The sequence below is a fragment of the Dicentrarchus labrax genome, unplaced genomic scaffold (genome assembly GCF_905237075.1).
Source record: "Dicentrarchus labrax unplaced genomic scaffold, dlabrax2021, whole genome shotgun sequence".
NCBI lineage: Eukaryota > Metazoa > Chordata > Actinopteri > Moronidae > Dicentrarchus > Dicentrarchus labrax.
This window is the reverse complement of record NW_026136709.1, coordinates 9306697-9333355: the sequence shown is the minus strand read 5'-3', so window position 1 is coordinate 9333355 and position 26659 is coordinate 9306697. Positions and strand designations below refer to the sequence as shown.

Genomic DNA, 26659 nt, shown 5'->3' with positions numbered 1-26659 from the left:
GCTGCCACAGATCTACACAACGTCCCGTTTGCATGCCCAGCTGCACTGGCAGGAATCCCCCATTTGCAAGCGTCCCATCCACACAGTCCACATTCCTTTAAACGGAGGCTGTCGGAGGGGCGTACACCAAGAGTCGCTCTTTTCGCACCAGCAGGGACACTGTTCACCCACCGAGAGAGAGCTTCACCATGGCCTCAGCACTGAATTGCACACCTTTTATGTTGTGTTTTATTTATTTGTCGTTACTGTTTGCAAGCGGGTTGTGCGACGCCGATGCAGAAGAAGATGAGCATGCCAAGCACTCGTACACTGTGGAGATGTTCAACGAGGCGGTGCCCACTGCACCCCACTTTGTCATGTTTTTCGCCCCATGGTAAGTGAACAGTTAGTTGGCAAGTTTTTCCAAACGACGTTGAATAAATGGTTTGGTGATAGCCCTTCTCTTTTCCTTTCACCCCCTGTTTGCCCCGAAAATAGAGGGCAGAAAGTGTCTGATAGAGTGGGAGCTGCGCTAACCGGCAAGTTAGCACACAAGCTAGCTAGCAGGCGAGCTAGTTGGCTACCTAGCCCCTTCCCTTTGGTCAGCCGGTGTGGTTAGCTTAGCATAACCAGCTAGCCGACTGCAGTTTAGTGGATTGGAGCACTTTTCTCAAGGGCCTCGGTGCTAACAAGGCTAGTAGTTCACTAGCTGTTTGAATTTAATTAAAAACGTTGTGCTGAGCGTTGAACGGAGGGCTTTAACCATTGGATGCAGTTCGTAAACGCCGTGCTTATTCACAGTAAGTGCAGATAAAGTCAATCCCAGTTCAAAGCTGCACTTTGTGGAGCTGCGCTTACGTGGCACGCACTGATTGACTGATGTTATGTCAGCGGTTCCAAAATAGGGTCCACGGACCCTCAAGGGTCCCTGAGGAGGTGGTGGGGGGGTCTGCTTAATGCGAAACAAAAGTTGTTCAATACAATAAAAGTAGCTCAAGTCGATCATCGTCCAATTTGATACAGATAACGAGAGGTAGAGAGATAAAGACAGTGTGTCTGGAGATAAGGACGACGGCTGCACACTAACATGTCGGTTATCTTCCACTGGGATCTGTAGGACCAAACCTTTGTCTGATACCCTTAACATGGTCTGTGCAACTTTAGAGTTGCATGCAGTGTCTTTCTGTCTTCTCTACTTTTGGCCTAAATATCCTGTTACTGCAACAAAGCAGTGTTATCAACAGGTTTCAACTCAAATGTCTGACTTTGACACTGAGACTGTTGTTAGCTTTTGCACTGACATGGATTCACATTGTTTGCCTGTATTCATTAGGGGACCGTAATCTCAATAAGGACCACTCTTTGTGGCTTTCTGGGACAGCAAACACCATTAATCTTATTATTATTATTATTATTATTATTATTTATTATAACTCATTCTGAGGAGAGTGGAGAAATCAAATGTTTCAGTTGTCGGCCTCCACCCGCAAGAATATAACACCTTAGATACGCCACTATAAACCTCTCTATCATCTTCATCACGTGGGTTATAAAAGCACGTTATGCCACATTTGCTTTGAAAGTGTGGTCAAAGCATTAAATGTGTAAAAGCTTGAAGAATAACATGTGTTGTACATTAATGGTATTTATTGTTTCCAGGTGTGGCCACTGCCAGAGGTTACAGCCCGCATGGAATGAACTAGCAGACAAATACAACAGCATGGATGAGCCCCCGGTATATGTGGTAAAAGTAGACTGCGTCCAGGACACCAAGTTCTGCTCCAATGTCCATGGAGTTAGGGGATACCCCACGTAAGTCATTCTCAAATTTGCCAATTCATATTAAGCTGTTGACATGCCCAGATAGTTCACATTTTTAGATCAATAACTGAAACAAATTGTTTGATAACATAATGCACTGGATGTTGCATTTGAATAAAAAACAACTCTTACAAGATAGAAGTAAATATTTCCATCACTGATTGACAGAGAAGAGACACATTGACCTGCATGTAGTTGAATATTGTGCCAGTGTATCTTAATGACGTCCTTTTAAAGCTTGGATGTTGCTGACTGCATACTGTACCTGCAAACACAGCAGTCACTGGATAATGATTGACAGAACTTTTATAACAATAATATAATAAATCACGGAGTCCCTGAGCTTGCAATGATGATCAATTTGGACTAGTAAGAAAATAGTGTGTGCACTCATGGGACATTAAGTTACAGTATACTGTCTTGTGTAAGCTTTAGAGTTGAATTGTCACTCTGCCTTGCTACAATTAATTCCATTCAAAACTTCTTGTTTTTGTGTAGGCTGAAGTTGTTTAAGCCAGACCAGGAGGCAGTTAAGTACCAGGGGCCCAGAGATCTGCAGTCTCTGGAGACCTGGATGCTAAAGACACTCCAGGAGGAGCCTACAGTGAGTTGTGTTCACTCAGTTAACGCCTAAAGGCAATAAACCAGTGGACCCTTACAGTGCAAGAACGCTGGTGTTCATAAACGCTTGTTCTTGTGTGTTCTTCAGGAACCAGAGACTGAACTGGAGCCTCCTAAAGCCCCAGAGCCCAAACAGGGCATGTATGAGCTCACCGCTCTCAACTTTAAGGCTCACGTAGCCAAAGGTAAAGATCTCCTAGAACATTTATAATTCTTCATGAAAGTGCTGTTTAACCTGTACGAATCAAACGGATAACTTCATCTTGTGTATTTGAGCAGCTGCATCCTGCAACAGATAAATAGTTTCTGTTAATTTCAGTTGTGCTTTCAGTTTTCAACCACACTAAATAGTGTTTCCGGATCCCTCGTTAGAGAATGGAAACGCTTCATTGCCTTGATTGACATAACTGACATTTCAACGCTAGTACCTGAGCCACAGTCCACAGCTCAACTCAAACCAACTGTACAACACTTGTCTCCTGTCACCTCACTTTTCTGGATTTTCAGACAACCACTGCAAAAATAAACAGTGCTCAAGATAATTGTCACGCTGAAATTGTGGCTCTTGAGCTGCGCTGAAGTTGAAATGTTTTGGTTTTGAAGAAAAATAAATGATTTCTTGTCTGGAGACGAAAAAGGCAGGATATGACATAGGCATTTTTAAAACGGTGTTTATAGGTCCCACCTTCACATCTTGGCAACAGCTGCAATAAACGTTGTGTAATTGGTTGCATATAACCTCTGGATGAGAAGTGTATGTTTTCATTTACGGCAGGTCATGTTGAGTTTGTAGTGGGATCAAATTTTTATATTAATTCATCAAATCTAAAATCTGAACACAAACTTTAGCACTGAATTCTACACAGAATTGGTACTTACTTATTATATGTATTTTATGTTCATTTTGTTTTCCATTTGTGTTTTATTTTCTGGCTAGTTATCTGCAGTTTCTCTTTTTCTCTTCCTTCAGGTGCCCATTTTGTCAAGTTCTTTGCCCCATGGTGTGGTCATTGCAAAGCCATGGCCCCAACCTGGGAGCAGCTTGCCACAACCTTTGAGCACTCTGATGATGTCAAGATAGGAAAGGTGGGTCCTTCAGACTGTGCACAGGTTGACATGTTAGTGATACAGCTACTCATAAATAATTAATCGGATATTAAAACAATAAAACAGTGACATGTTTAAAAACAAATGCAATAATGGTTGCTGCCTTTCTTCACACAAAAATAAGTTTTCTGTTGTTTTTGTTTTCTATTACCCATCCTATAAGTTGAACTCCCTTTGTGACAAACTTTTAATAGCAAACACTGTTATTGCAGTGTTAAAGCAGTCCTCCATTTTCTCTCTTCATTCCAAGTCCCCTTACACTAGCAACATTGTCATACTTGTTAGACAGAACAGGATGCTTGCCATATGAGAGGCTACCTGTTTGCATACTGGGTTATTAAACAAACACATCTTAAGCAAATGTGCAGGCTCTGTGTTTGCATTGATGATTTACTGTAGTTTAATAACACATGTTCATATATCTATGACCTAGGTGGACTGCACGCAGCACTATGAGGTGTGCTCTGAGAACGGTGTACGGGGATATCCCACGCTGCTCTTCTTCAACAACGGACAGAAGGTATGGAAGATGTTTTGGACTGCTACAGCTTGACTGCATCATCATCTGACCTGTTGCCACTGTGGCTGTCATGTTGTTTCTCATCAACACCCTCTAACTTTTACTGCAAACTGTACATGACATTACATCATGCTGGGATCATTAAATACATGAACAAATAGTAAAAAAATCACAACAGATGATGTTTACATTGATGCCACTGCAGCTGAAACTAAATTTGCTTATAGAAAGGCACACGTAGTATTTGGTGTTGCTATGTGTTGTATTCTTAGGGTGTGAAAAAGTGTCAGTGGTGGGTCCATAGGTAAAAATCTTTCAAACAAATCTTCATATGACAGTGGGATAACTGACTATGTGAAGGTATGATTCAAATAACCTACTAATTACTTGTGATTTGTGATAACAGTAAGGTTTTAATTCTTGTGTGTGCATCTTTTTGTAGACAGACCAGTACAAAGGAAAAAGAGACCTGGACTCTTTCAAAGACTTTGTGGACAACCAGCTGAAGGCTGCCGTTGCTGAGGACCAAGACCAGGAGCCAAGCGAGGAGCAAAAAGCAAACGAGATCCTCACTGATGAGCCAGCCAAAGAGGAAGTAAAGGTGGGTGGGAACAACAAATGTACATAATGTGGTGGGATGCTTTTCAGAGGTTATGATCATGGGCCTTCAGATTGCTACAGTGCCTGTTGAGCAGGTGTCCATTCTTCAGTTGGCTCTAATGTGTTTTAATGATTTTGCCAGGACACTTGAAAGGCCTTAGACACCATACTTGATACTACATGCTGATTCTAACATGGCTTTAACAATATCATGTATTGCATGCGTGTGTCCAACCAGGCTACAGAAGCATTACAGCCCATATTATAATGACTTCTTTCATTGGGAATCTGCTTTGCATTAACAGCTGCAAAGGTCGGGGGTACAATCATGTTATGATACAGTACAACCACTAATGTTTGATTAGGCTGGACCAAACATATGGCAGCCATCTTTACCTGCATATTCATAAAGCTCTCTAAGCACCCACTCCGCTATGTGCCTCTCAACCAGCAATTATGGTTGGGCTAGCTATTTCCTGCAGTGTTTTGTAAGTGTTTTTTAATGAGGTTATGTGGACATGAATGGGGACACTAAAATTGGCATTGCAACCCACCTCGTAGCTGCTTGTATACAAAATGATTGAATCAGCACAGTTAAATATCAGTTTCTTTCCTCTCTGCAGTCCGGCGTGTTGACCCTCACAGAGAACAACTTTGACGAGACTGTGGCCAAGGGCATCACCTTCATCAAGTTCTACGCTCCATGGTAAGATCGTCATTCAGATATTAAAGAAATATACTAATTAGCCTGTAAATATAATAGTTCTGTTTTATATTTCACATCTTTAAGGTTCTGTTCCTTGTTAAGTTCCAGCCTCTAGCCTCTTCTTGAATGTAGCTTTATATGTGACTCTGCTGCACTAGCTGCATCAGTGGAAGTGGCAGTATAAGCAGCACATCATATAATACTACACTTCCATGAGTTGGTTCAAATTACTTCTGTACAGTTCTGGGCCTGCAAAGGAGTTTGAATATAAACACATTTATACATTGGAAAAGTAGTTAGTCTTACTTCAAACACAAACATTACAGTCGCGCAGTAATTTCTCAGTTCAGTTTAAGTGATGTAAGTCCTGTGTTATCCTGCTGTCAACTGTAGGTGTGGTCACTGTAAGAACCTCGCTCCAACGTGGGAGGATCTCTCCAAGAAGGAGTTTTCCGGCCTCACGGACGTCAAGATAGCCAAAGTGGACTGCACTGTTGAGCGCACACTCTGCAACAAGTACTCTGTAAGTATCTTCAATCATCCTCAATTTATACTGTAAGACACCATCTAAACTGAACATGTAGCACTCTCTATCTCTTTGTCTCACATACCCTTCTGTCAGCCTTTTTATTTCTTCAGGATTAAGTGTGTTGAACAGGATGTAATAAAGCAAAGATGGGGGTTTTACCGCAGAGCCATAAAACAGTACGGCTGCCACATACTTTAATTAGATGCCACAGATTTTACACATGGGTAAAATTCAATTGGATGTCTGAATGATGTTATTGAGAGGAAAGTCCAGTGCATTATGGAATTTTGACAAGGCTTTAAAATTAAAGTGTGTGAAGACATTACACACACAAACTAACCCACAACAATAAAGTAATAAAAAGATCAATAACTTTAAATCTTTAAAAAGTAAAGGTCTTGAACTTCCCATCACTATTCAGTTTTGTTTACTGTTTCGAAATGAAATGGATCATTGTATACAATGCACGTTGTACTGCTGCGTCACAGTTCAAGATCCACAGTTCAGTTATCTGTCTGAAGATTCACTGTCATAAAATGTGGCCCTTTTTATATATTTAAGATATCTTCTCATATAAAACTGCACATGCCACTGTAATCTTAACTCTTTAACATTACCTCTCTCCGAGAGGACACGGGCTCTGTCTGTTAGTCAACTATCTCTAAAGTCATGACTATTTTTTAATAAAGTTTGGTGGACAGAACAGTGTCAACACTGGGGCAATTTGACAAATTGAAGGGTTTAGAAAAATAAAGCACATGAAATAAACCACTGGTCTTTCCTCTTCAGGTTCGAGGTTACCCCACTTTGATCGTCTTCAGGGCGGGTGTGCAGGGTGACGAGCATCATGGCGGGCGGGACTTGGAGAGCCTGCACGGCTTTGTGATGAGGCAGGCGAGAGACGAGCTGTAGAAACGGTCAGCACTCCACTCTCCACCACTCTGCTCGCCCACACTGCATAACTGGCCAGTAGGACACCACTCTCTCTCCTACAGTAACCAAACCTCTCTCTATCTCTCTCTCCACTTGGGATCTCTTCAGACAAGAGTCAGCCAATGACAGACTGTAGTCTGTTCTCTCTCCACTTTTCAAGGACAGAATGATTCAGTAGAGTGTTTTGGATGTGAATGTATTTCTCATTGCTGTTGCCCAACCTTAAATCTCCTAACAGGGAGAAAACTATCATTTGGTTGGGTCTACAAATGAAGTAATATGTCTGACAACCACTTTGCAAGCACTGCTCAATCAATCAGAACCAGAATTCCTTGCACAAATAAAAACTGTTGTTTATTAAAAGGGTAAGGACAGATGTCCCAGTTTCTGTCTGTTAAAGAAATCAATTGTTTCTGATGAACTTCTGTAGCCATTTACTTCTTTTTTTCTAAATGCTAAATTTTATATATGGGATTTGTTGTTAAATCATAAGCCATTAATGTTACGGTACTGTCAGTCAGAACTTTGTGTCACCCAAATGTGAAGTTGAGTGTTAAGTTGAGGGTGTTTTCTATCCATGCCAGTGATGGCCTATCTAACTTAACTCTCAGGGAAACGCCCTGCCGACTAGAAGGAGTTGTGACAGAGGCATCGTTGTTAACACAGGAGTCTAGGACTAACACAGGTCTAACAGAGGAGTCGTGGCACATGGACATGACTATTTCCTCTTCATGAGGTAGATTTTTTTTAACTTTTGGAAATAACAACCAGATAAGCTTGGTAAACTACACATCACAAGTATGGATCTTGCCCGTTTTCTAACTCCTGTGATCTCATTCAGCCATCCCTCTCTACTCTTCCTAGTATTCAGGGTCTTAGGCCTGAACCATGTTGCCCCATTTCTCCACCACTGAACGTCTTTAGAGTTACTACTGCTTCAGTTTTCACTGTTTTGTTTATTCAGAAACACCCATCAGATGCAGCTCAGTTAATACTGCGGATTGGATTTAAATCTCTCTAAAACTGGCTCTACGTTTGATCCTTTTGTAGTACAAGAAGTGTGAATGTAAAGTGTGCTATATCTCTCAGGCCAGACCCATGTTTAAAGGATTTGGGAACCTGTAAGTGGAGTGGAAGCGGACATGTGGAGCCAGTACTGAGGGTTAAACTTGCAGTGTAAGTTCAGGATGTTGTGCATCTCTGGCACTGTTCTCCCCGTGGTCTTACAAAGAAAGAATAGGTTTCATCAGAGCGTTTACAAGCCTACTTCTGCAGGTGGATATTTTTGTAATAATATTTGTGAGGTTGGACCTGACAGACATTTTACTGCAGCTCAGGGTCAGGCTAGCATCATATCACCTTTCTGACTATGATTGTGATCTATTCTTACCTTTTGGTCCCAAATTCTGTTCTTAGATGTCACAATTTCTGACAGTGGAAAACCTATGCTGTGAACTCGATAGCTTTAGGCACCAAAAACTAAGGATTAATAGTTTTAGTTGTGTATAGTTTAAGTTAAATGGAAAGTGGGGTGATCTGGTGGTAATGTGCAGCCTCACCAGCTGCTGGTTTCTGAGTCTCATTAATCAGTAAAATGATGTGGAGAAGTAGCATTATTTTCCTAATGCAACCAAAATAAATCATAATTTGGCTGGTGGCTGGTTTTAATTTCCCACTGTTTGATTATAACCACTGGTGAGATGAATCATTCAAACTGAAATCATCTTTAGTCTGCTGTATACTGTACCATAAACATCAACCCACAAATCCAACAGTCAAAGGCCAAGAATATGTAATCCGTCACAGGCCCGGTTCTAATAGCATTTGCAGTTTTTGCTAATAAAAGTTCCCTTCAGCACACTTTTCTGTGATTGACCTCACCCAGCTGATCGTGCCCATTACACTGCAAATGCTCTTTGACCCAGGTTATGTGAAAAGAATGTGCTGCGTGATGCAGGGCACAATTTATTGTCTAAACCCAGGTACACAAACAGACACACAGCAGTTTTTTTTGTCAGTAAAAGTTTTTATGGATAGCACATGGTCAAAGGAACTGACAGAAGTGTTTTTTTTTTTTTTCCTTGTGAGTCACGGGTTGTGCACTACCCATGGATTTTGTACAAAAAAAGAGTGAATAATGGCAAGTTGTAACATGAGATTTCATAATAAATTTTTTTCAAAAATAAGTTTGTATTTTCATTTTGTTCTTGCATCTGTCTCTGTTAATAAGGTATGTGATTTTTTTTCTTTTTAATAAAAGGTGCAATAAATAAGCTGAGAATGTACAAGTATTTACAAAAAAAACAGTCTAAACATGATCACAAATGTAAACAGCAGCTTACCAGAGGTATATTTTGTAATTTATGATTGGTTAGGCACATAAGGTATTTTGATTCTTGTTGGTATTAGTTTATCATTAAAATATGTTCTCTAAAATAAAACTCCATGTCATTCAAAGCTCACAGTAACATTTTCAATTGGAAAGACATTGCCACTGGACACAAATTGTAACAAATCTTTTACCCTCAGAGTAGAAGAACCAAAAGGGCTAATTTCAGAAAGCTGGCACAGAAAACGGTTCTGCCGGCTGTTTTTGACTCGCTGGATGTTTTTTCCACAATCTCTTGATGGGTTGTCAGGGGTGGAAGCGTTTGTTAACTTTGCGAGCGCAGCAACATGGAAATGGCCATTTGCGGTATGTCGGAGGGATAAGGCTGTATTCTTCGGTTCTTTGGAGAAAAACACGAGTTTAGCCACAACATGCATCACGTTGAACCAGCCTGGTGAATCGCAGCTCAGCGTGAGCCCGGCAAATATTGACACGGAGGGGATATTTGGAGCAGTGCACTACTAAAATAGCCTGCGGTCACTTTGGTTCAGTCCATATTATATTTTAGGAGGGCAAATATGGCTTGAGAAGAAAATACATTAGGAAAGAGGAAGGAAATATGAATCTACTGACTCCAATATATCATTTACTTAGTAGAGGATTGTTTGAGTTAACATCTGCACTGTAAAGGAAATTAGGTTTATATTTTCCCGTCTCACTCAAACCATTTATACACATTTTCTGTCATTTGACCAGGTGTTGTCACTGACTACTGTTGGTTTTCAGTGCTGTGATAACACTGAGTCGACTCTCCGGGGTCACGCAATGCAGAGAAGTTGTTGGTCAGTAATTATTCGAGCCTCTTCTGAGAACTGATCCACCATATGTTTTTTGTTTTTTTTGGGGTCGGAGAGGAGAAAGGGAAGGAAAGCAGCGCTCGGACTGGTCCCGCAACAGTTATGCCCTCCCCCTCTCAGTGAGGTGGAGGGTGCAGTAGCCTCTCAGGCGTTCATACACACACTTCCATAAACATAATATACGAACTTAAACACTCCGTCCTCCCCCACACACACCACCCACACACACACACACACACACACACACACACACACACACACACAGTCATTCCCTCAGTTGCAGACCCATGAAGTGAAGACTCCACTCCGCAGCTAATGGAGAAGGTGACAACTTGGTGGCTCAACACTGGAGTAGGGTGAAGTTGCCTATTGGATGACACCCATTTGGTGCCATTTTTTGCAATGGTCCCCTCTTAGTTTGATGAATGTTTCGAACGGTCCAAGATTATTGGAAAAGAACATGGTAATGATCTTTCAGGGTGGACATTCCTTGCAGGCTGAGGATTTTGGGCAGGAAGCTGGTGTCTAGTTGAGGTCAACGTCACTCAGGAGTCGCAGCCCTTTGCCGACCCGACTTTCTCTCAACTCGAATTGAGCGTTTTTTCAGCCCTCGACGCCGGTGTCAGTGGCAGCCGCAGGCACGTACCACCATGTTCTTGTATTTCTTCAGTATGACGTTGGAGTTGTCGTCAAAGTAGAGCACTGAGATGGCATGGAGCTTGGTGGGGGCGCAGCATGGCTTCGGTACGTTCTCAGGGTTCATCAGGTGCACCTGGAAGTCAAAGGAAGTTCTTAAAGCCTGTTTTACGTTCAATCTGAAATTGGCCTGCAGCATTGTTTCCATTCAAGAAAAGATTTTCTCAGACTTTAATATGGCCATCACAGTTTACTGGTACTCTTCGTGATAAAGGAACTTATTTTCACATGTAAAATCAGAGGAGTGCCCCTTTAAGTTAATTGTGTTTCGCAGTTACTGGAATACAATGTATATATATTGATCTTAAAACCCTAAAATATTTTAAGACTCACACACAAGAGTGATGAATACATCTGTTGAAAATAAAAAAAATAATTTTGGAACTCTAACTGTTGTCATTTAAAACTCTCGTTGCATCATTGCTGCACTGCTGCTAAATCCCTCAGAGCAACTGAACCAAAGACCCGGCAGGGAGGGGGTGAAAACAACTTAAAACAACTTCTCCTACACCCGGTTAAGAATATCCTGAGCATGGTAAACTCCTGTGGGTTTGTCTTACCAGTGTCTGTACGATGGCGTGGTTGGTGGCGTTCATGTGGGCATTAAGGGGGAATGAGCACTCTCCGTCACAGTAGTTGGCTGCGTAGCCTTCGGGAGCAATGATCCAATCCTTAAAGAAACACATGACAGTAAGCATAAAAAGCAGTACAGCCAGACCACATACTATCAATCATATCAAGTATATAAAATATCTTTATATGTTAATAACTAGTCGATCAGAAAGGTAGAACTGTATGTTTTTGCTTTGGAACGGCAGAAAGGTTATCTGGTTCTTGCCCACCTGACTCCTGCTGGTAAATTCAGTGTTAACCTCGTCTCTGAGGACAGATCCCTGCTCAAACGCTCCTGTCTGCGGAATCGCTCAGGGAAGCAATACTTCTCTCTTCTTTCCTTCCTTCCTCTGTGTGTCTTACTGTTTAGCTCTGACAAATTGTCTGCATGTTTTACCTCTTTCTTACTTGTTTTGGTGTTTTTATCTAGTGTGCCTTCCGGTCTGTGTCAGTAATCTCCCTCTGTCTTTCTCTTCTCACTTCTGTCTGTCCAGCTCCCTTCCTGTGTGTGTGTGTGTGTGTGTGTGTGTGAGTGTGTGTGAGTGTGAGTGTGAGAGTGAGTGAGTGAGTGAGTGAGTGAGTGAGTGAGAGGGAGAGAGAGAGAGAGTGTGCTGGCAGTCTCCCTCTAGATGTCAGTGCTGTGTTAACATTTCACAGCTTGTTTGGAAGGATGTACGTAACTTTGCCCCTTTATATCTTCTTCACTCTGTCTCCTGGTAAACATAAACACACATAAACACACACAAACACACACACACACACACACACACACACACACACACACACACACACACACACACACACACACACACACACGCACACACACACAGTGATGGACTGGGAATGAAAAATGGCTCTGGACTGTAATGTCCCGCCCCATCCAGGCTGTGATAGGTCGGTTCACGGCGATGCATCTCTCTTGCACTTGTTTTTGCATAACGGGGTGCTCAAGGGGCCCGCAGGGTGGACCCCGTGGCCCAGGCGGTCCATAGTCAGGCAGCCCTTCTGGCATTTGCCAAATTTCCAGACGGCCAATCCATCACTGCTCGTACACATACACACGTACAAAGCATGAGGCTTCAGTTGTGTTTATAAAGTATGAAAAGTATGACTTAAATGACTCGTTAATGGTAAAAACGTTTGGTCCACCACATTTTTTAGACCTGTAGGTTTAGCAAGTACTAACATAATTCACAAATGCCACCAAAGACAAGACTGCAAACTAGTAAACATGGATATAACGTGTTTTCTGAGGAAGGAAATAAACTTGACCCATTTGTCAGGCCTTCAATAAGTGGAGATTTTGACTAAGCCACTATTAAGACACTTATCTTAAAACATCCTATCTTGCTCTGTGTTGTCCCTCAAATAACAGCATAAAAAGCCCCCAAAAAGCCTTTAAAAAAAGAAGTAGCTACTTGATACACCTGATGTAGGGTTGACTTATTATTGATACCTAGGTCCTTAAGTTCAATTACTATTGCCCATTGAATATAATGTGTGCATTTTACTCCTTTTCTGTAATTCTGTAAACTCTTTTTGTGCCTGCTGGACTTGTATGTGTATATAGAGAATATTAATTATGCAAGAAGTCCACAATCATCCCTACATTGTGTGTTTATGGATCCTGAGTGAGCCATCTTTCAAAGTCAGTTTTATTTGTGTTAGCCTCTTAAATTGTTCTACATTCAGTACAGTATCAAGCTGCCAGTAAACATGGATTAGACTATCAGAGACTGCAAGAATACTACCTTACCTGTTCACCACACATGTGTATAAGTGCTTGTGTGGATGCACTGAATAAGAAAATGTTCACTACCTGCCAGCCCAGCTCTCTGAAGCTGACGTAGAGCTCATGTCTTCTGCACGCCGTCTTCTGATCACTGCTGTTGTAATCTGCAACAGAAAAACAGACGACAACGGTAAAACACAGTCAGCAAAAAAGCCTTCCCTGGGTAAATAATTTTTTTTTTTTTATTTTTTTAAATATCCCAATTAAACCTCATGAAAGTGACGCATTGCATTCAGAATCTGAGAGCAGAAGAATAACACAATCCGCCTCGTGTAATGCACTGGGTGGAGACGCATGCAAGGGCGTAGACCGGAGCACAGGCACAAATGCTCATGACAGCGGTCACTGCGCTGTACGTGCTTCACATTCATCTGCTGTCTAATACGTCTGAACGTTTGCCTAATTGAATTCATCAGCATTCAAATATTGCTTGGCATGAGCGCAAGTGGTGACAGAGTGACAATTGTGTTTATGGACTCTCCTGCTCTGCAGTTTGGACTTAATTATCTCCGTTCCACTCTGCAGCAGTGGGGCGGGCTGGCTGCAGACGGTCCCAGGTATAGGTTTGGTTTTTCACAGTCGAGGAGGTCATTGCTGGCACCGGTCACCGCGCTGAAGTCAAGGCGGTGACACCGACTTTCCACTGACGTTTCAAGGGCTCTCTCTCGCTCACTTTCTCTGTCTTGCCTCATTGACTTTATTGTTGGTATTATGTTTTTTTTTTCTTCACAAGCCTTCCCAGTGAAAGACAATGAGAGGGAAAAAAGAAAGCTGAGGCACTAGTTAGTCCCGTATTTTCAGAAGAGCTTCATCCAGGATGACCCATGGTGTAACGGTGGTCCCTTAACGCCCACAAAAGCAAACTACGTTTGGCTCCTTGTTGGCCCCACGATGGCTTTAAGCAGTACCCCAGCCACAAGCCCGTAAGAGATTTTAATTGTAGTTGGTCATTGTTTAATTATAAAACTGTTAACCAACTGTTTTGGCAGAGGACCTTCTAGTGGTTGCCTTTTTTTGTGCCACTTGTCATTAGGGCTACGATACTGGTTTCTGATTCCATGTTTAGGCAAATGGAGTAAGTGCTTAAGATATTTAGTCTACAATTACTTTACACATTGCAAAAAACAAAAACTATTTACAGCTTTGACACTATGTGCAAGTGGCTCTCACAACCAAAACTGCCATTTGCTACTTTTTTCAGATTTGCTCATTGCAACGTCAGCCGGTTTGGGGTAGCCACTTATTCTGTCAGGCCATTCAAACGTGGTGATTTGTCTCTCTTCTGCAATAAATAGAGAGGGCCCCAGAAATGAGCAGCACATTACTGTAGTTGCAACATTTACAAGAAACAATTGCTATATAATATGTAGACAAGCTCTTAATAAATGTGAGGAAAAATTGTGTGTGTGAGAGTGTGTGTGTGTGTGTGTGTGTGTGTGTGTGTGTGTGTGTCAGGGAAAAAGAGAGCGAGTGAGTCAGACTGCAGACGGGGATTTGTCACTCAGTCACAGCCACCACCCAGCCACTCACCTCACTAACTCGCCAACAGCAACCGTGGTTAGTCAGCTGGAGACGGAGACAGCACACACACACACACACACACACACACACACACACACACACACACACACACACACACTATATACAAACAATTATGTAAGGGTCATTGATGTCCTTACATCTCTGCGTGTATCATTCATTACCACTGGCACTTACAGTACGTAAACAAATACACACTCACACACAAATGACCTGATGTTTATCTGTTTAACAGCCAAATCCACTTAGCCACCCATTAAAAGGCAGAGTTGTCACTTAAATTTGCCCGTGCTAGTTGCATTAAGATTTCATCATCACATCAAATTTCATTTTGAACAGACGCACTGACCGCACTGCCCAGACCCGTGTGTTTTAGCTGGACTCCTCTCAAGTATAAGAAAAAAGAGACAGAAGGGGGGGACGGGGGACGGAGGGAGAGCCAGTTGGACTTGTCACTTGGATTCATCTCAGCTTGAAGTAAATGAGAAGAGAGGGAAAGAGAAAATAGACAGAGAGGACTCAGAAAGAGCGAGAAAAGAGAGGGGGGCTAAGTAGAGCATGGCGTTGACACTGCCGGAGTTTGGGCTGCAGTTTCTACCACCTGTGCTAATAATGTGCAGGTGCTGTATAATAATAAGGCACTTTGTGTAAGAGCATCTACCAGACAGCATCTAAAATAATACAAGAAATGTCTATAGTGGCTTATAGGGCTCTCATAAGGATTAGTGTATAACTCACTATGTTTAAGGGAACTTAAGAAGATTTGATTTTATAAAGGTTAATGGAGTTTACAGTCTGTATAGTGCATAAAAATGTTCCCAGATACTGTTCTAATTTGGTTTTCAGATGTCATCAAACAAATCAGATGCAGATCAATTGTGGTCTAAATTTTCCCTAAACAAGAACAACAATAGAGACATGAATGTGTCTGAGTGGACGCATTAATTCAGCAAGAGACAGGAAATGGAAGGTGAGACTGGTCACAGGCGGTTGCGGAGTGAGGTCAAATGGCCATCCGTAACCATCAAATACAGTCAGGTGTTTCCCCAGTTTAGGGTTCCTTCCTTCCCAATAGGAAGGCCAGTTCACTGGGTGTCTGCTAATCTGGAAATACACTGTTTATATGTGTGTGTGTGTGTGTGTGTGTGTGTGTGTGTGTTTGCCGGTGTGTATATCTTTGTGGGTGCACATGTACATGCTTGTGCTCCGTGTACATCTGTGTGTCTAAGTGTGTGTGCGCAGAAGATACACATGGAGACCAGGTAAAATGTGCTCGTCCTGCCTCCCTGTGGACTGACTGACCTGCCATAGTCTTTAACAGCAGAGAGCACTCGGATCTAACAGATTTACTGTATGGAGGCATTCACAAATGAGAAAACAGGCTGGTCCTAGACCAGCTGCTGCAGGATTCTGCTGATTTTCCTATAATTATTACAGCAAAGAGCATGTTTTTTCTTGCATTGTAAGGCACATTTGCAGTGTGTACAGTGTTTATATACAGGAAACATCCAAGGACGGAAGAAAAGTGCCATTGAAAGAACTAAGCGGATTGGCTTAGTGAATTGGCTGACCTGATATGAACTTGAGGTGATGTTTATAGAACGAGGAACTGACACATTAGACTATTATAAGATGACAAGGCTTTCATACAATTCATGTATAGAGATGTATGAGTCAGTAATGAACAATATAATAACTATTTTTGTGCCAGTCACCATGTCTCTGTAAGTAATGCACTGTACCATGACATACACACAGCCTCAAACTGCATGCGGCCATATTATATACACACACTCAGAGACCCCCTGCTCCTTCATCCAGGTCTAGTTTATGGTGCGTGACATTCAGCTTCGGGTCAAATCAGAGCCCATGTAGGAGGGTGAATGAAGCCGGCTGCACACTAGGCGGACTTCTGCACCAGTAGCTGTTAATATAGTTCCTCACAAGGCGTCTACGGTTGCGGGCAAGGTGGAAAACTCCAACCATCTCATTTGATTCATCGTGCTGAGACAGAAAAACTGTATCTGTATCAAAATAAAATGTTCCAATACCTTCAAACTAACACTGTATACTTCTATTTGTTAGAAGAATTAATTGTGCACTGCGCATGGAGCGGTAAATGAAAAGGCTTTAACACATTTTGGATAACATACTGAGATAGTGTCACATTATTAGCTGAATTGTTCAAATGTGAATACTAACACATATTAGAAGAATACCCTGCTTTGCCGTATGCTGTTCAGCACAAGGTATACTATTTAGCAACATACTCCAGTTTCCCCTCTTTCTCACACACACACACACACGCACACGCACACACACGCATCTACACACAAGTCATTTTCCTTGCACCTCTTGGCCTTCAAAGCCATCAGCATTTACAGTCTGTGGGGCTCTTTAAGAGGAATAAAGCTGATATTTACTGTGGGCTTTCATTGAGTGTAAAGGCCCAGATTTGTGGTGCCCATAAACCACATCTCCCCTTCCTGCCTGTAAAAATTTAATGCCACACAGCTACCGCTGAGCTCCGGCTCCCATGAGGCTTCTATTCATTTCTTTTTCCTCTCCTTGACAGAGAGCAGAGGTGGGAAAGAGAACGTGAACTTACTCTACATATTATCCTTATTAGACAAATTTGTATATGACTATATACTACGGCTAATGAAAAGTATGTGCAGTAGGTTTTAGTTTTACATTGTAGTAGGTTATCATAAAATAATTTGATGATAGATTGTGGTATTAAGCTCATTCATTAAAGGTACAGTTAGACATTTTGGGAAATGTGCTCAATTATTACCACTCCCATGTCTGTATGCTAAATATGAAGCTACAGCTAGCAGGTGGTCAGCATATCTTAGCATAAAGACAGGAAACTGGGAAACAATTAGACCTGCTCGGTCCAAAGGTAACAAAATCCACCTAACCTCCTCCTAACCCCTGACAAGAAAGCGAATAAGCCTATTTCCTAAAATATCGAACGGTTCCTTTAGGCATCGGCAGCACATACAGAAACCAAACCATGAATCCTAGTTTCACTTGCTTACTTCTATCAGGACAAAATATTTGAATATCAAATGGAAGCAGGATTTCCTTTATTGACATGGTGATGTGAATGGAGCCAGTGGCACTGAGCTCTACTCACATATTACGGCAGCTTACCCAACGGTGTTTAACCTGGAAATGTTTTCTCTGTGAGTAGACAAGCATCTATTTGACCATGTGACACTAAAACTCTCCAATAAAACCGATTCACATTGAATTCATTGAGGTGGAGCAGCGACTGCCGGTTCCCCACCCTGTCTATTCAATAGCAGGGGAAACAGGGCTCCTTACTGAACGTAATACTGTATGGTATGAGTCCTGGGCTGATATTAACCCTTCACTAGACTACCTGCCATTCATTAAGCCCCCGAAACACTTTAACCGGCACCTGTTGAAAGGAAAAGGCTATAAATTATATTTATCACGTGTTGTTCCAGAAATGAAATGGTGCCAATTCAGACGTTACAGCCAGGATGTTTGGTGTAGGAAGCGTGTGTGTTGGTCTATGTGTGTGTGACATTAAAAAGTCATTTCAACCCAAGCTGGCCGCAATTTCCCACAGACGCTTTGCTGTAATTCTATAGTTTTCAGCAGCAATTTCTCAAATCAAGAGCGAGAAAAGATTGCAGCTTTTACAGTAGCAATTACAAGAACTCCCAGAGAGGTTTTAGTGACAGAAAAACTTTGGTTATATAGGCCCAAAAATAAAATGTGGGTCCTTAAGACTTGGAAGAAGAATGTCACTGTTGTCCCTGACGTTTCTCCTCTCTTTTCCCTCCCACCAACCACTACTACTGAAGTTTATCTTTCTTCCTGTCTTTCATCACAGAGGTTATTAAACCCTGCGAGGGAGCTCCGCCACATCTAATTACTCCAACGGTAAACAAAAGGAGGTCGGGCGGGGAGGGAGCGAGGAGAATGAGGAGGAGGAGGGAGGAGAGGAGAGACAGATGAAAAAACACCGATGGCCAAGCGCCGTGTTATTATAATTCTTTGAGCAATACTGTTAGCGTGGTCAGTCGTTTAGCTGTGCAGCTAATGACTGGCTAGGCCTAATTACAGGCCGCCTGTGCAGCGCCGGGACCTGATATTCCTTCCCCGGATGGTTGTTAACTTCCCCCACAGCCAGAGCCCAACCCGACTCCCATTACCTCCCTTGGCCTTCTTTGCCCACAAAACCCCAAATTACCTTTAAAGGTGTTGTATTGTTCTTTTGGCAAGGTACACAGCAGCATTTTCCACTGTGCACACCCAGAGGGGGCGGAAGCATTATGCTGATGTATCTGTCTCATAACTCCAAATTTAAGAAAACGTGTACTAGACTAAAAGGACATATTTGCCCAGGAAATAAGAAAACAAGACATTACTCTGCCTGGTCTGTAAATGGTCTGCTTTTGACAGTGTAATATGAAAAAAAAGGGGATTTATTAGACATTTAATCGCACCATTATCTCAAAACTAATGCTGCAGAAATGTATTTGGCTGAATTTGTCCTCTTTTGTCATCTGGAACACATTTACTATCACATGTCGTTTTAAATCCAGCTTGCTAAAATTGTGAAAATGAGAAAATAACAAGGCCCAAAGCCTCACAGGGGATACAGTAGGGAAAATAAAGTTTCATCGTTAAAAGGTTGTTTTATATCCTTCGCAGCCAGAGAAGGCATTTTAACAATTTATGAAATCAAAATGAAAATGGACAAAAATGTCTCTTTAAGTGTCAGTTACACCTCAAAGGAGGAAAAAAATGGTACCGAAAGATACGGTCAGATCAGTGCAGCGGTTAACCACACAGGTCAGGAGTGTGCAATTTGGGCAGAGCAGGGAAACTATTTTTAGAAAACACACAGAGCAAAGTAACTCATGCTGAGAGTGTTTTAAAAAGCCTCTATGTGGAAGCTAGTGCACACTAGAGCAATTAAAAACAAACACATTGCTGCCTTCCGGCCTTAGATCCCATGTTTTTTCAGAAAGAAAAAGCATCAGGGTGAATTATCGGTGAAATCCTCCTTTTAGCCAGAGCTGTGGTGGCCTGAACTGATGTACTGTAGCTCTGTGCCAGACAGACACTGGGGGACAACGTCCACATTTTGTTTCTCCCCATGAGTGCTCCATAAGACGGATGCTCTCCCCATCCATCCTGTCCTCCTCCCTGTCTCTAGAGTGAGTGATGCGGTATTGAAACCATATGCCCTCCTGAATTCCTCACGGATCCTCCCATCCCATCCAATCCCAGCAGTCCTCCGCTGGCCACGGACACTCGGCTGTCGCGAGGGGGGCCTCCCTGCTTCCTGTGTAGGATCTAAATATTTACACTCCCCGTCGTCCCGAGTGGCGAGGCGGAGAGGTCTTGATGTTTTGGGTTATGTAAAGTCCAATCCTTCAGGACGCATATTTAACAGATTGTCCTTGTTAGAACAGATTTTTGAGCAGATTCACCTCAGAGAAATATTTCTCATCCTCCTGATATAGAGTCCGACACAAAAGCAGACTACAGCCAACCCACCTTGTTCACTATTTGCTTGTAAAATTAAGCATTTAACTATTTCTTTAATTATGAATTTAATAACATTTGACAGGAATATTCCTTCATGTACTGAAAGAGAGCAGAGGCGACATCTGTTACAGAAACACTAACACACATTGTGTTCACCTCAGCTCTTTGATTCTTAAGACTACTGGGGTATGCTATCAGAGCGTCTTCAAGACATCTTGACTTAAGCTCTGAAGACATCTTAGGACATCTCAAGCCAAAGACAGCTGGGTAGAAAAGAGCACAGGTCTGGAGCCAAAACTGAACATGTGGTACACTCCAACTCTCCTGTAGCATAACAAATGATGAGTCTTTGTTCTTTGTTATGTCAGCAAAAGCTTTCATCTAATGCAATTACAGAGAAAACGCCCTGCAGGAATTTAACTTACAACCTCTTATGTTAACAGCAGCACACTGTAACCTACTGGGAAAGTGAAGGAGATGCACTGAACAAACAGGAAATACAGCCAACAAATCTCAGCGAGGGTTTTTCAGAGTTGTAGTGAGAACAAACCCAACTTGTCCCACACATACTTCTGTATACCATGCAGATGGTAGAGCCATTAAACAGGGCAGCAGAAGAAGCATAGCAGAGGTAAATCGCTTCCCAAGTCGGGCCGTGTGCAGCTGTGTGTCAGTGCGATAAACCCTGGCACCAGAGAGCCAAACGTGAGCCGACCCCGGCCCAGATTTAGCCAGGTTTTTTGGGGTGCGGGCTGTAGCCATTTTGGGCTGAAAATCAGCTCCAGTTAGTGGGCTAGCTTTGGGCCTAGCCCCTGGAATCGCCACAAGTATACTTAAGCTGATTCTCACAAGTCATTTATCAAAAGTCTGACACAAGTCCAGCAAGCAGGTGTGCCGAGCTTAGGCTGCTGCTGGGTCCAAACAATTTTGGCTACCTGAAGCTCAGCAGATACACAGCCCTGAGATATTTAAATACAGAAAAACTAAGTTTTACGGTGGCACCCGGTATGTGGTTCACCTGGGCTTCAATTCCAAACCTGCGGCCCTTTGCTGCATGTTGCCATTTTTATTTACTGCGGCACACAGGGCTCTCCTCTGATACGCAGCAGAGTCAAAGCTTTGAGCTGTGGAAGCTTAATATTAACATGATGCTTCATCTGTCAAATTAGCCAAGGATCAGGCCGATATTAACAGCAGGCTCACTGAGCACTAACTTTATGTGCTGCATTAGTCACACAATGAAGCCTCACAGGAGCAGCTTAGCTTTAAGCGCTATAAAGTCTTGCCAGAATTGCACAGCAGGTGAAAGGTGGGCGGATTAGGGTTTGATTTAATTTGAAAGCTTGCAAAGCTCATAACATCAGGCTTGCTCACTTTACCTGCTCATTACATCATCTGCTGTGTAAGGAGAGAAGCGGGGAAGACTTGATGAGGAGGGTTCAGAGGATGAGGTCACCTGTCAAGACGCATTTGCCGTCCGGGTCCTAAATCACTGAATATTCACTAGTCCACAATCTTGTGTGTCTCAGTTTGCGGTACTAAATCTCTAGTGATAATTATTACATCATTTGTAACTACACACATATTCTTTTTCTTTGAGTTTGAGTGCAATTTCTTAAACTCTTTTCTCTTCTATACTCTCCACCATTCATCTCATACTCTAGCCTTTGTTCCTTTTAGCTCAAATCTCCAGCAAAACCCTCCATTCAACTCTTTGGCTCAACCTGTCTGGAGAGGTGCCACCGAAATATTCATATTTAAAACATCTTATATATATTGCTCTCGAATATACACTATATTCCCAGCTTAAGATGCAGGTTTCAGGATACACTTCACTGCTCTAAATGCATACAGAGGAGCTACAGTAAAAACAGATTTTGGACATCATCCCTAGGCTAGGATTTTCAAATGATGGGGGCTGATTAGAGAGAGATCCGGATGAAGTCAGGTCCAATTTATCAAGTGTCTCAAAGAGAAATACTTCAAACACATGCTACCCATTCGCTGATCTCAACAGGTTAGACATCAATTACGGATGCAGTGAGGTCAGTTTTGTGTCTGACTGTGTTCATGGTTGCATTGTTTGATGAGGTCAGTTAAGGTTCAGTGTTTGTGTAGCAGAGATCAGACTGACCTGCTGGGCTTAGGCCTCTGGATCCCTCCTGTGGTTGTGTGGATCGGTTGCGGTTCTGCTGGCGACGTTTTCCACCGGGGGAGCGAGCCGTGCGGATATGCACTTCACTGACTTTGAAGAACGCCACCATGAAAGGCTGCTTCTCCAGCGCGCCGTCACGTCCTACGAGCCCCGCCTCCTTGGAGCTGATGCTCTGCCCTGTTTCAGAAGACACAGCATTTAAAACAAGGCAAGATTTATCATAATGGTTGTGTTGTTTTGCACAAGTTTCGGATTCTATTGTCAGTTGTGATTATTTTGTAGACCACAGGAAGTGACTTACTTAGACCACTAACATAAAACTATGGATTTATGTTGTAAAATGTAATAAAAGTAAAGTAAAAATGTGATTTAATCTCTCACCACTGCTGGTCTCCACGCTGACCTGCAGGCCCAGGTTGTGCACCGGGCTCATCACCCACAGGTTGCTGGTGGCAGTAATGTCAAACTCCAGCCAGCCCTCCTCAGCCGCCCACAGCCTGCGAGATTCCAGCAGGAACAGGTCTGCCTCTCTGGGAGAACATGGGAGTTGATACAAAAGAAAAAATTGCTTGGATCATAGATAATAATAGTGTTTCGTGACACGACTGTGTGAAGGGTGGGTGAAGCTTGTTATCAGGCCTAGCACCTTAGCACTAACTAGAAAAGATGTGGTCGAACCACTCTAATTTCACTACTTTTTATGGTTATCAAAGGTGGCCTTTGAGGTTCAAAACAGCCAAGTTAGTTAGTAGGCATGATGTTTTTTGTGCTAACCAGGTTTTGAAGCCATTTCAAGACATTTTATAAGTGGATTTTACTAGTTTGTTGTAGAGTTGTAGATTGCATTTTTGGGTCACTGTCAAACTGCACCACATGAAAAGGGCTTGGTTAAACTACATAAACAATATTACAAAGTACTTAGATTTATTAAACTCTATATTTGAATATCTGGCAAGCCAGAGGCAACAGAGGTACACGACTTACATGGAGAGAGTGAAAGAAAAAGAGTTAGTGCACATGTAAATGCTAGTCAATACTGGCCAAAAAAAAAACATCTAGTGTGCTTTCTCTGATAATTATGTTCTGTAAAGTTGTATGTTATTTTCACTCAATCAACCTACAGCATGAAATACAGACATACAATAGTGTCGTTATAGCTCAGAGGACTGATCTACCTCTTTAAGAAAGCAAGGGAAACACAAGAGCTGTTGGTTTGTATCAGGGTAACAGTATCATAACAGAATGACAGAAAGATGGATTGCTGCACTTAACAGAAAAGGCTGGGAGACACTGTATTGTACTCCAATGTAGCTTTGACCATACAGTCTACCTCTCTGAGGGACAGGAAAAAAGGAAGGAATTAAATCTTTGGTATCAGGCTACAGGCATGTTAATATCATTTACAATATTTTGTATGAATGAAATCAGGCTGCAAAACGGAAGAATGTGTCAAACGGGTGAAGAAAAAGCTGGACATACCACGACTGTGGACTAATGAATGAAAAGAGGAGCTGGAAGGAAAAGACAGAATGTGAGTGATAAGAGGGCCTGTCCTCCCACTGTCCCATTACAGTAGTAATAACACAGCGTCGGGTCTGTCGGACCCTCCTCAAGAGCCGACATCAAAGCCTCACAATCATCCAGGTGTTCGGAGAATGCCCCTGCAGTCATGCATCAGCAGCCCTCTTTATTGGTCATTAATGAGAGTGTTTCTGACAGCTTCCGTATGAGCCTCTATTCCTTGTTTTCCCCTCACACACACACACACACACACTACACCCCGCTGCTAAGTTCACACGTTTGTCACAGCATGGGCCAGTGTACCAATGTTTCCGCCTCATCGTCACAGCCGCAGCTTGGCCGGCGAAGGACGGTAGGGGGTCCATCAGGGAGCCACCTGCAGGGCGAAAGGCTACTGAGAGCCTACTGTAAAACTTCTTATTGACTGACTGCTTAAATGAACTGGAATAATAAGGTCAAAGGTGAAAGTTGTGTTTTTTGCAACAATAAATCTCCTTTATAAGTCTTGTCAGTGAGTGTTGTTAAAAATGTAACGCAAGGTGGGAGAGTGTAGCTCACAGCTGGCCTGGTTATTTCACATGCTTTCATCTTGTAAACTGCTGAAAAGGCATATTTGTTAAATTGTAAAAGCAATATGTAAGACATCTGGAGGGAAAGAGTGCAGAGGGTTTCAGTATACGAGAGAGATGATAATTCTTGATCTAAATACCTAAGCAACATTTTAAGAATCACAATAAAGGCAATATTACTAAAATACACGTATAAGGAAGAAGAGGAATGAAATCATCTTGTTGGGTACAGTATAATTGCTGGTAAAATGCTGCGGATTAGGGTTTTGGTCTGGAAAAACAGCCTTCGCAGCAGCATGCACTTTCCTTAATACGATGTCAGTCCCGCCGCATTTTTGGCATTGTAATCTCTCACATTCCTTGCCTGCTGTTAGCGAAACCACCCCAATCAAATGAAAAGTACAAAGGGTGTCAGGCTAATTAAGCACTCTATAATTACGGCTTAGAGTCAAAACAGGAGTCAGGTTTTTTACGGGATGGAGGGGCGCGAGAAAGTTAATAGGCTCCCGAATGATTGGGCGATTACAAAGGTACAGTTTAGCAAAAGGCGGAAAACGGGGAAAAACAAAGATTTATAATTTTCTGATATAAATCGTCAAACCTCAGACGTTATATTCAGAACTGGGGGACACTGAAGATAAAAATGTAAATTCAAAACGGTTACGACTTAAATGCTGTACAGACGTTACTGATTTTGGATTCACACCTACAAAGCACAAAAACAGCCCGAGCAAATGTTCTCCACCTGAGAGCACACCATCCAGGCTGTAATTTTCTTCAAGGTAAAAAACCTGTCCTACAATAACACAGAAATTGGACATATAGGGGCCCTTTAATCTCCAAATATCTCCCAAAATAAAAGGCTTTACCACCAGGCTGCAGAGCACAAACCACCCATTGTAGGGATAAAGGAATGCAGCAAATAAGTAGCTCTTGATACTTTTAGAAACCTTTTGAAAGACAGAAAAATATACTTTGCCAACATCCATAGGTGACATTCTTATACTTTTTCGATACGCGGATCTCAGGGTGGATCAGCTTTATCCCTGGACTGTAGTCTGAGACAAGATTTGGTGTTGAGAGACCCCACATTAAGGTGTCTTGTTTCTTGATTATATTCAACACAAAATTATATATTTAAAAAGTTACTTTGAGGTGTATTCAGTATCAGAAATTCTCTTCATGTTAGAGTTGGTTCTCACTGGGCGGGCTTGATAAAACACAAATATCATTCAGAAATCTTACTGGATGTTTATCTCCCCCTGCAGACGTAATGTAAATGTTTGGCATGTATTAGCTGTGCTCATTTGGGGGATGGGAGGATTTTGAAGCTGTGCTATTTCTGAGGGACGTGGTTTTGCTTGATTTTACAATATAAACATGGCAGGGGCTCAGAGTCTGTGTAACACACAGGGAGAAGGCAACTTTTTATAATCATAAACTTTACTTTTGTTGATGCCCAGTACAACCACAGTGCTCTGCAAACTTACCAGATCAACCCGAGGGTGGTCATTGCACACTCATGTTGCATTACCAAGCCCTGTTCACATGCACAGAACTTTACTTAGGATTTGACTCATTATGGTAAAGCTTCGTAAGATACCAACTATGTCGAGCTGTACTGTTGAATTACAGGAAATTAGTGTAAAATATATCAACATCACCTATTCTAGATCATTTACCCGCAGACATGAAAAACTTACTTCTAAGGGGCAGTGGAAGACCCCTCTAATAGGCCCATCTATGGGACATACTTAACTAAAACATCAATCTTTGTGTTTATTTCTGCTATTGTTATTATCTGTCTTTGTTTTTTTTATTTCCCCCCCTTTTCTTTATTTGCTATAATTATCATTATTTAATCTTATTAAATTATTTCTCTGTATTTATTTATTTATTAATTTAATTTAATTTAATTTAATAATTTAATTTAAAAAAATGTCTAATTTAATAAAATGTTTATTTGGGTTTTTCCACTGGAAACCCTGTTGATTGATTGATTGGTGTAATATGTTGATGCAAAAGGACTGAGTGGGCTATTTACATACTAATTATATGAATTAGCCAGTTACTTTGAAAAAGCCAGGGGGATGAGCATGAGGGAAAATGCAGAATAAACTTTAACCTTGCAACATTTTTTCTACTATTTGATGTCAAAAAAAAAGAAGAAAGAAATGGAATTGTGCACAATATTATACTGTATTTCACTTGTATATGTGTAATTTTTTATGTTTG

At 41.9% G+C, this 26659-nt stretch overlaps 2 protein-coding genes across 2 annotated transcripts in view; one reads left to right on the top strand and one right to left on the bottom strand.

Moving 5' to 3' along the window:
• On the top strand, nt 1–9002 carry txndc5 (thioredoxin domain containing 5). Its single transcript, XM_051411510.1, has 10 exons — nt 1–373; nt 1639–1791; nt 2299–2404; nt 2510–2606; nt 3392–3507; nt 3962–4048; nt 4491–4649; nt 5272–5354; nt 5748–5877; nt 6673–9002. Exons 1-10 carry the CDS (start codon nt 189–191, stop codon nt 6793–6795), a joined length of 1239 nt encoding a protein of 412 aa, XP_051267470.1. The 5' UTR covers nt 1–188; the 3' UTR covers nt 6796–9002.
• Nucleotides 9003–10223: 1221 nt separating this feature from the next.
• The window catches only part of bmp6 (bone morphogenetic protein 6), a 43079-nt gene continuing 26643 nt past the window's right edge, over nt 10224–26659 (bottom strand). The window contains exons 3-7 of the mRNA XM_051411509.1: nt 22716–22864; nt 22314–22511; nt 13130–13206; nt 11259–11369; nt 10224–10774 (exon numbers count right to left, since the gene is read on the bottom strand). Coding sequence (XP_051267469.1) covers nt 10625–10774; nt 11259–11369; nt 13130–13206; nt 22314–22511; nt 22716–22864 — 685 coding nt within the window. The 3' untranslated portion in view covers nt 10224–10624. The remainder of the gene's footprint in view (nt 10775–11258; nt 11370–13129; nt 13207–22313; nt 22512–22715; nt 22865–26659) is intronic.

What these genes read in the sequence shown, in the direction of transcription:
- txndc5 (XM_051411510.1), top strand. Translation starts at nt 189, where the DNA reads ATGGCCTCAGCACTGAATTGCACACCTTTTATGTTGTGTTTTATTTAT. An exon ending in ATGATGTCAAGATAGGAAAG is followed by an intron (nt 3,508 to 3,961) that starts GTGGGTCCTTCA and finishes TCTATGACCTAG; the next exon opens with GTGGACTGCACGCAGCACTA. An exon ending in ATCAAGTTCTACGCTCCATG is followed by an intron (nt 5,355 to 5,747) that starts GTAAGATCGTCA and finishes TGTCAACTGTAG; the next exon opens with GTGTGGTCACTGTAAGAACC.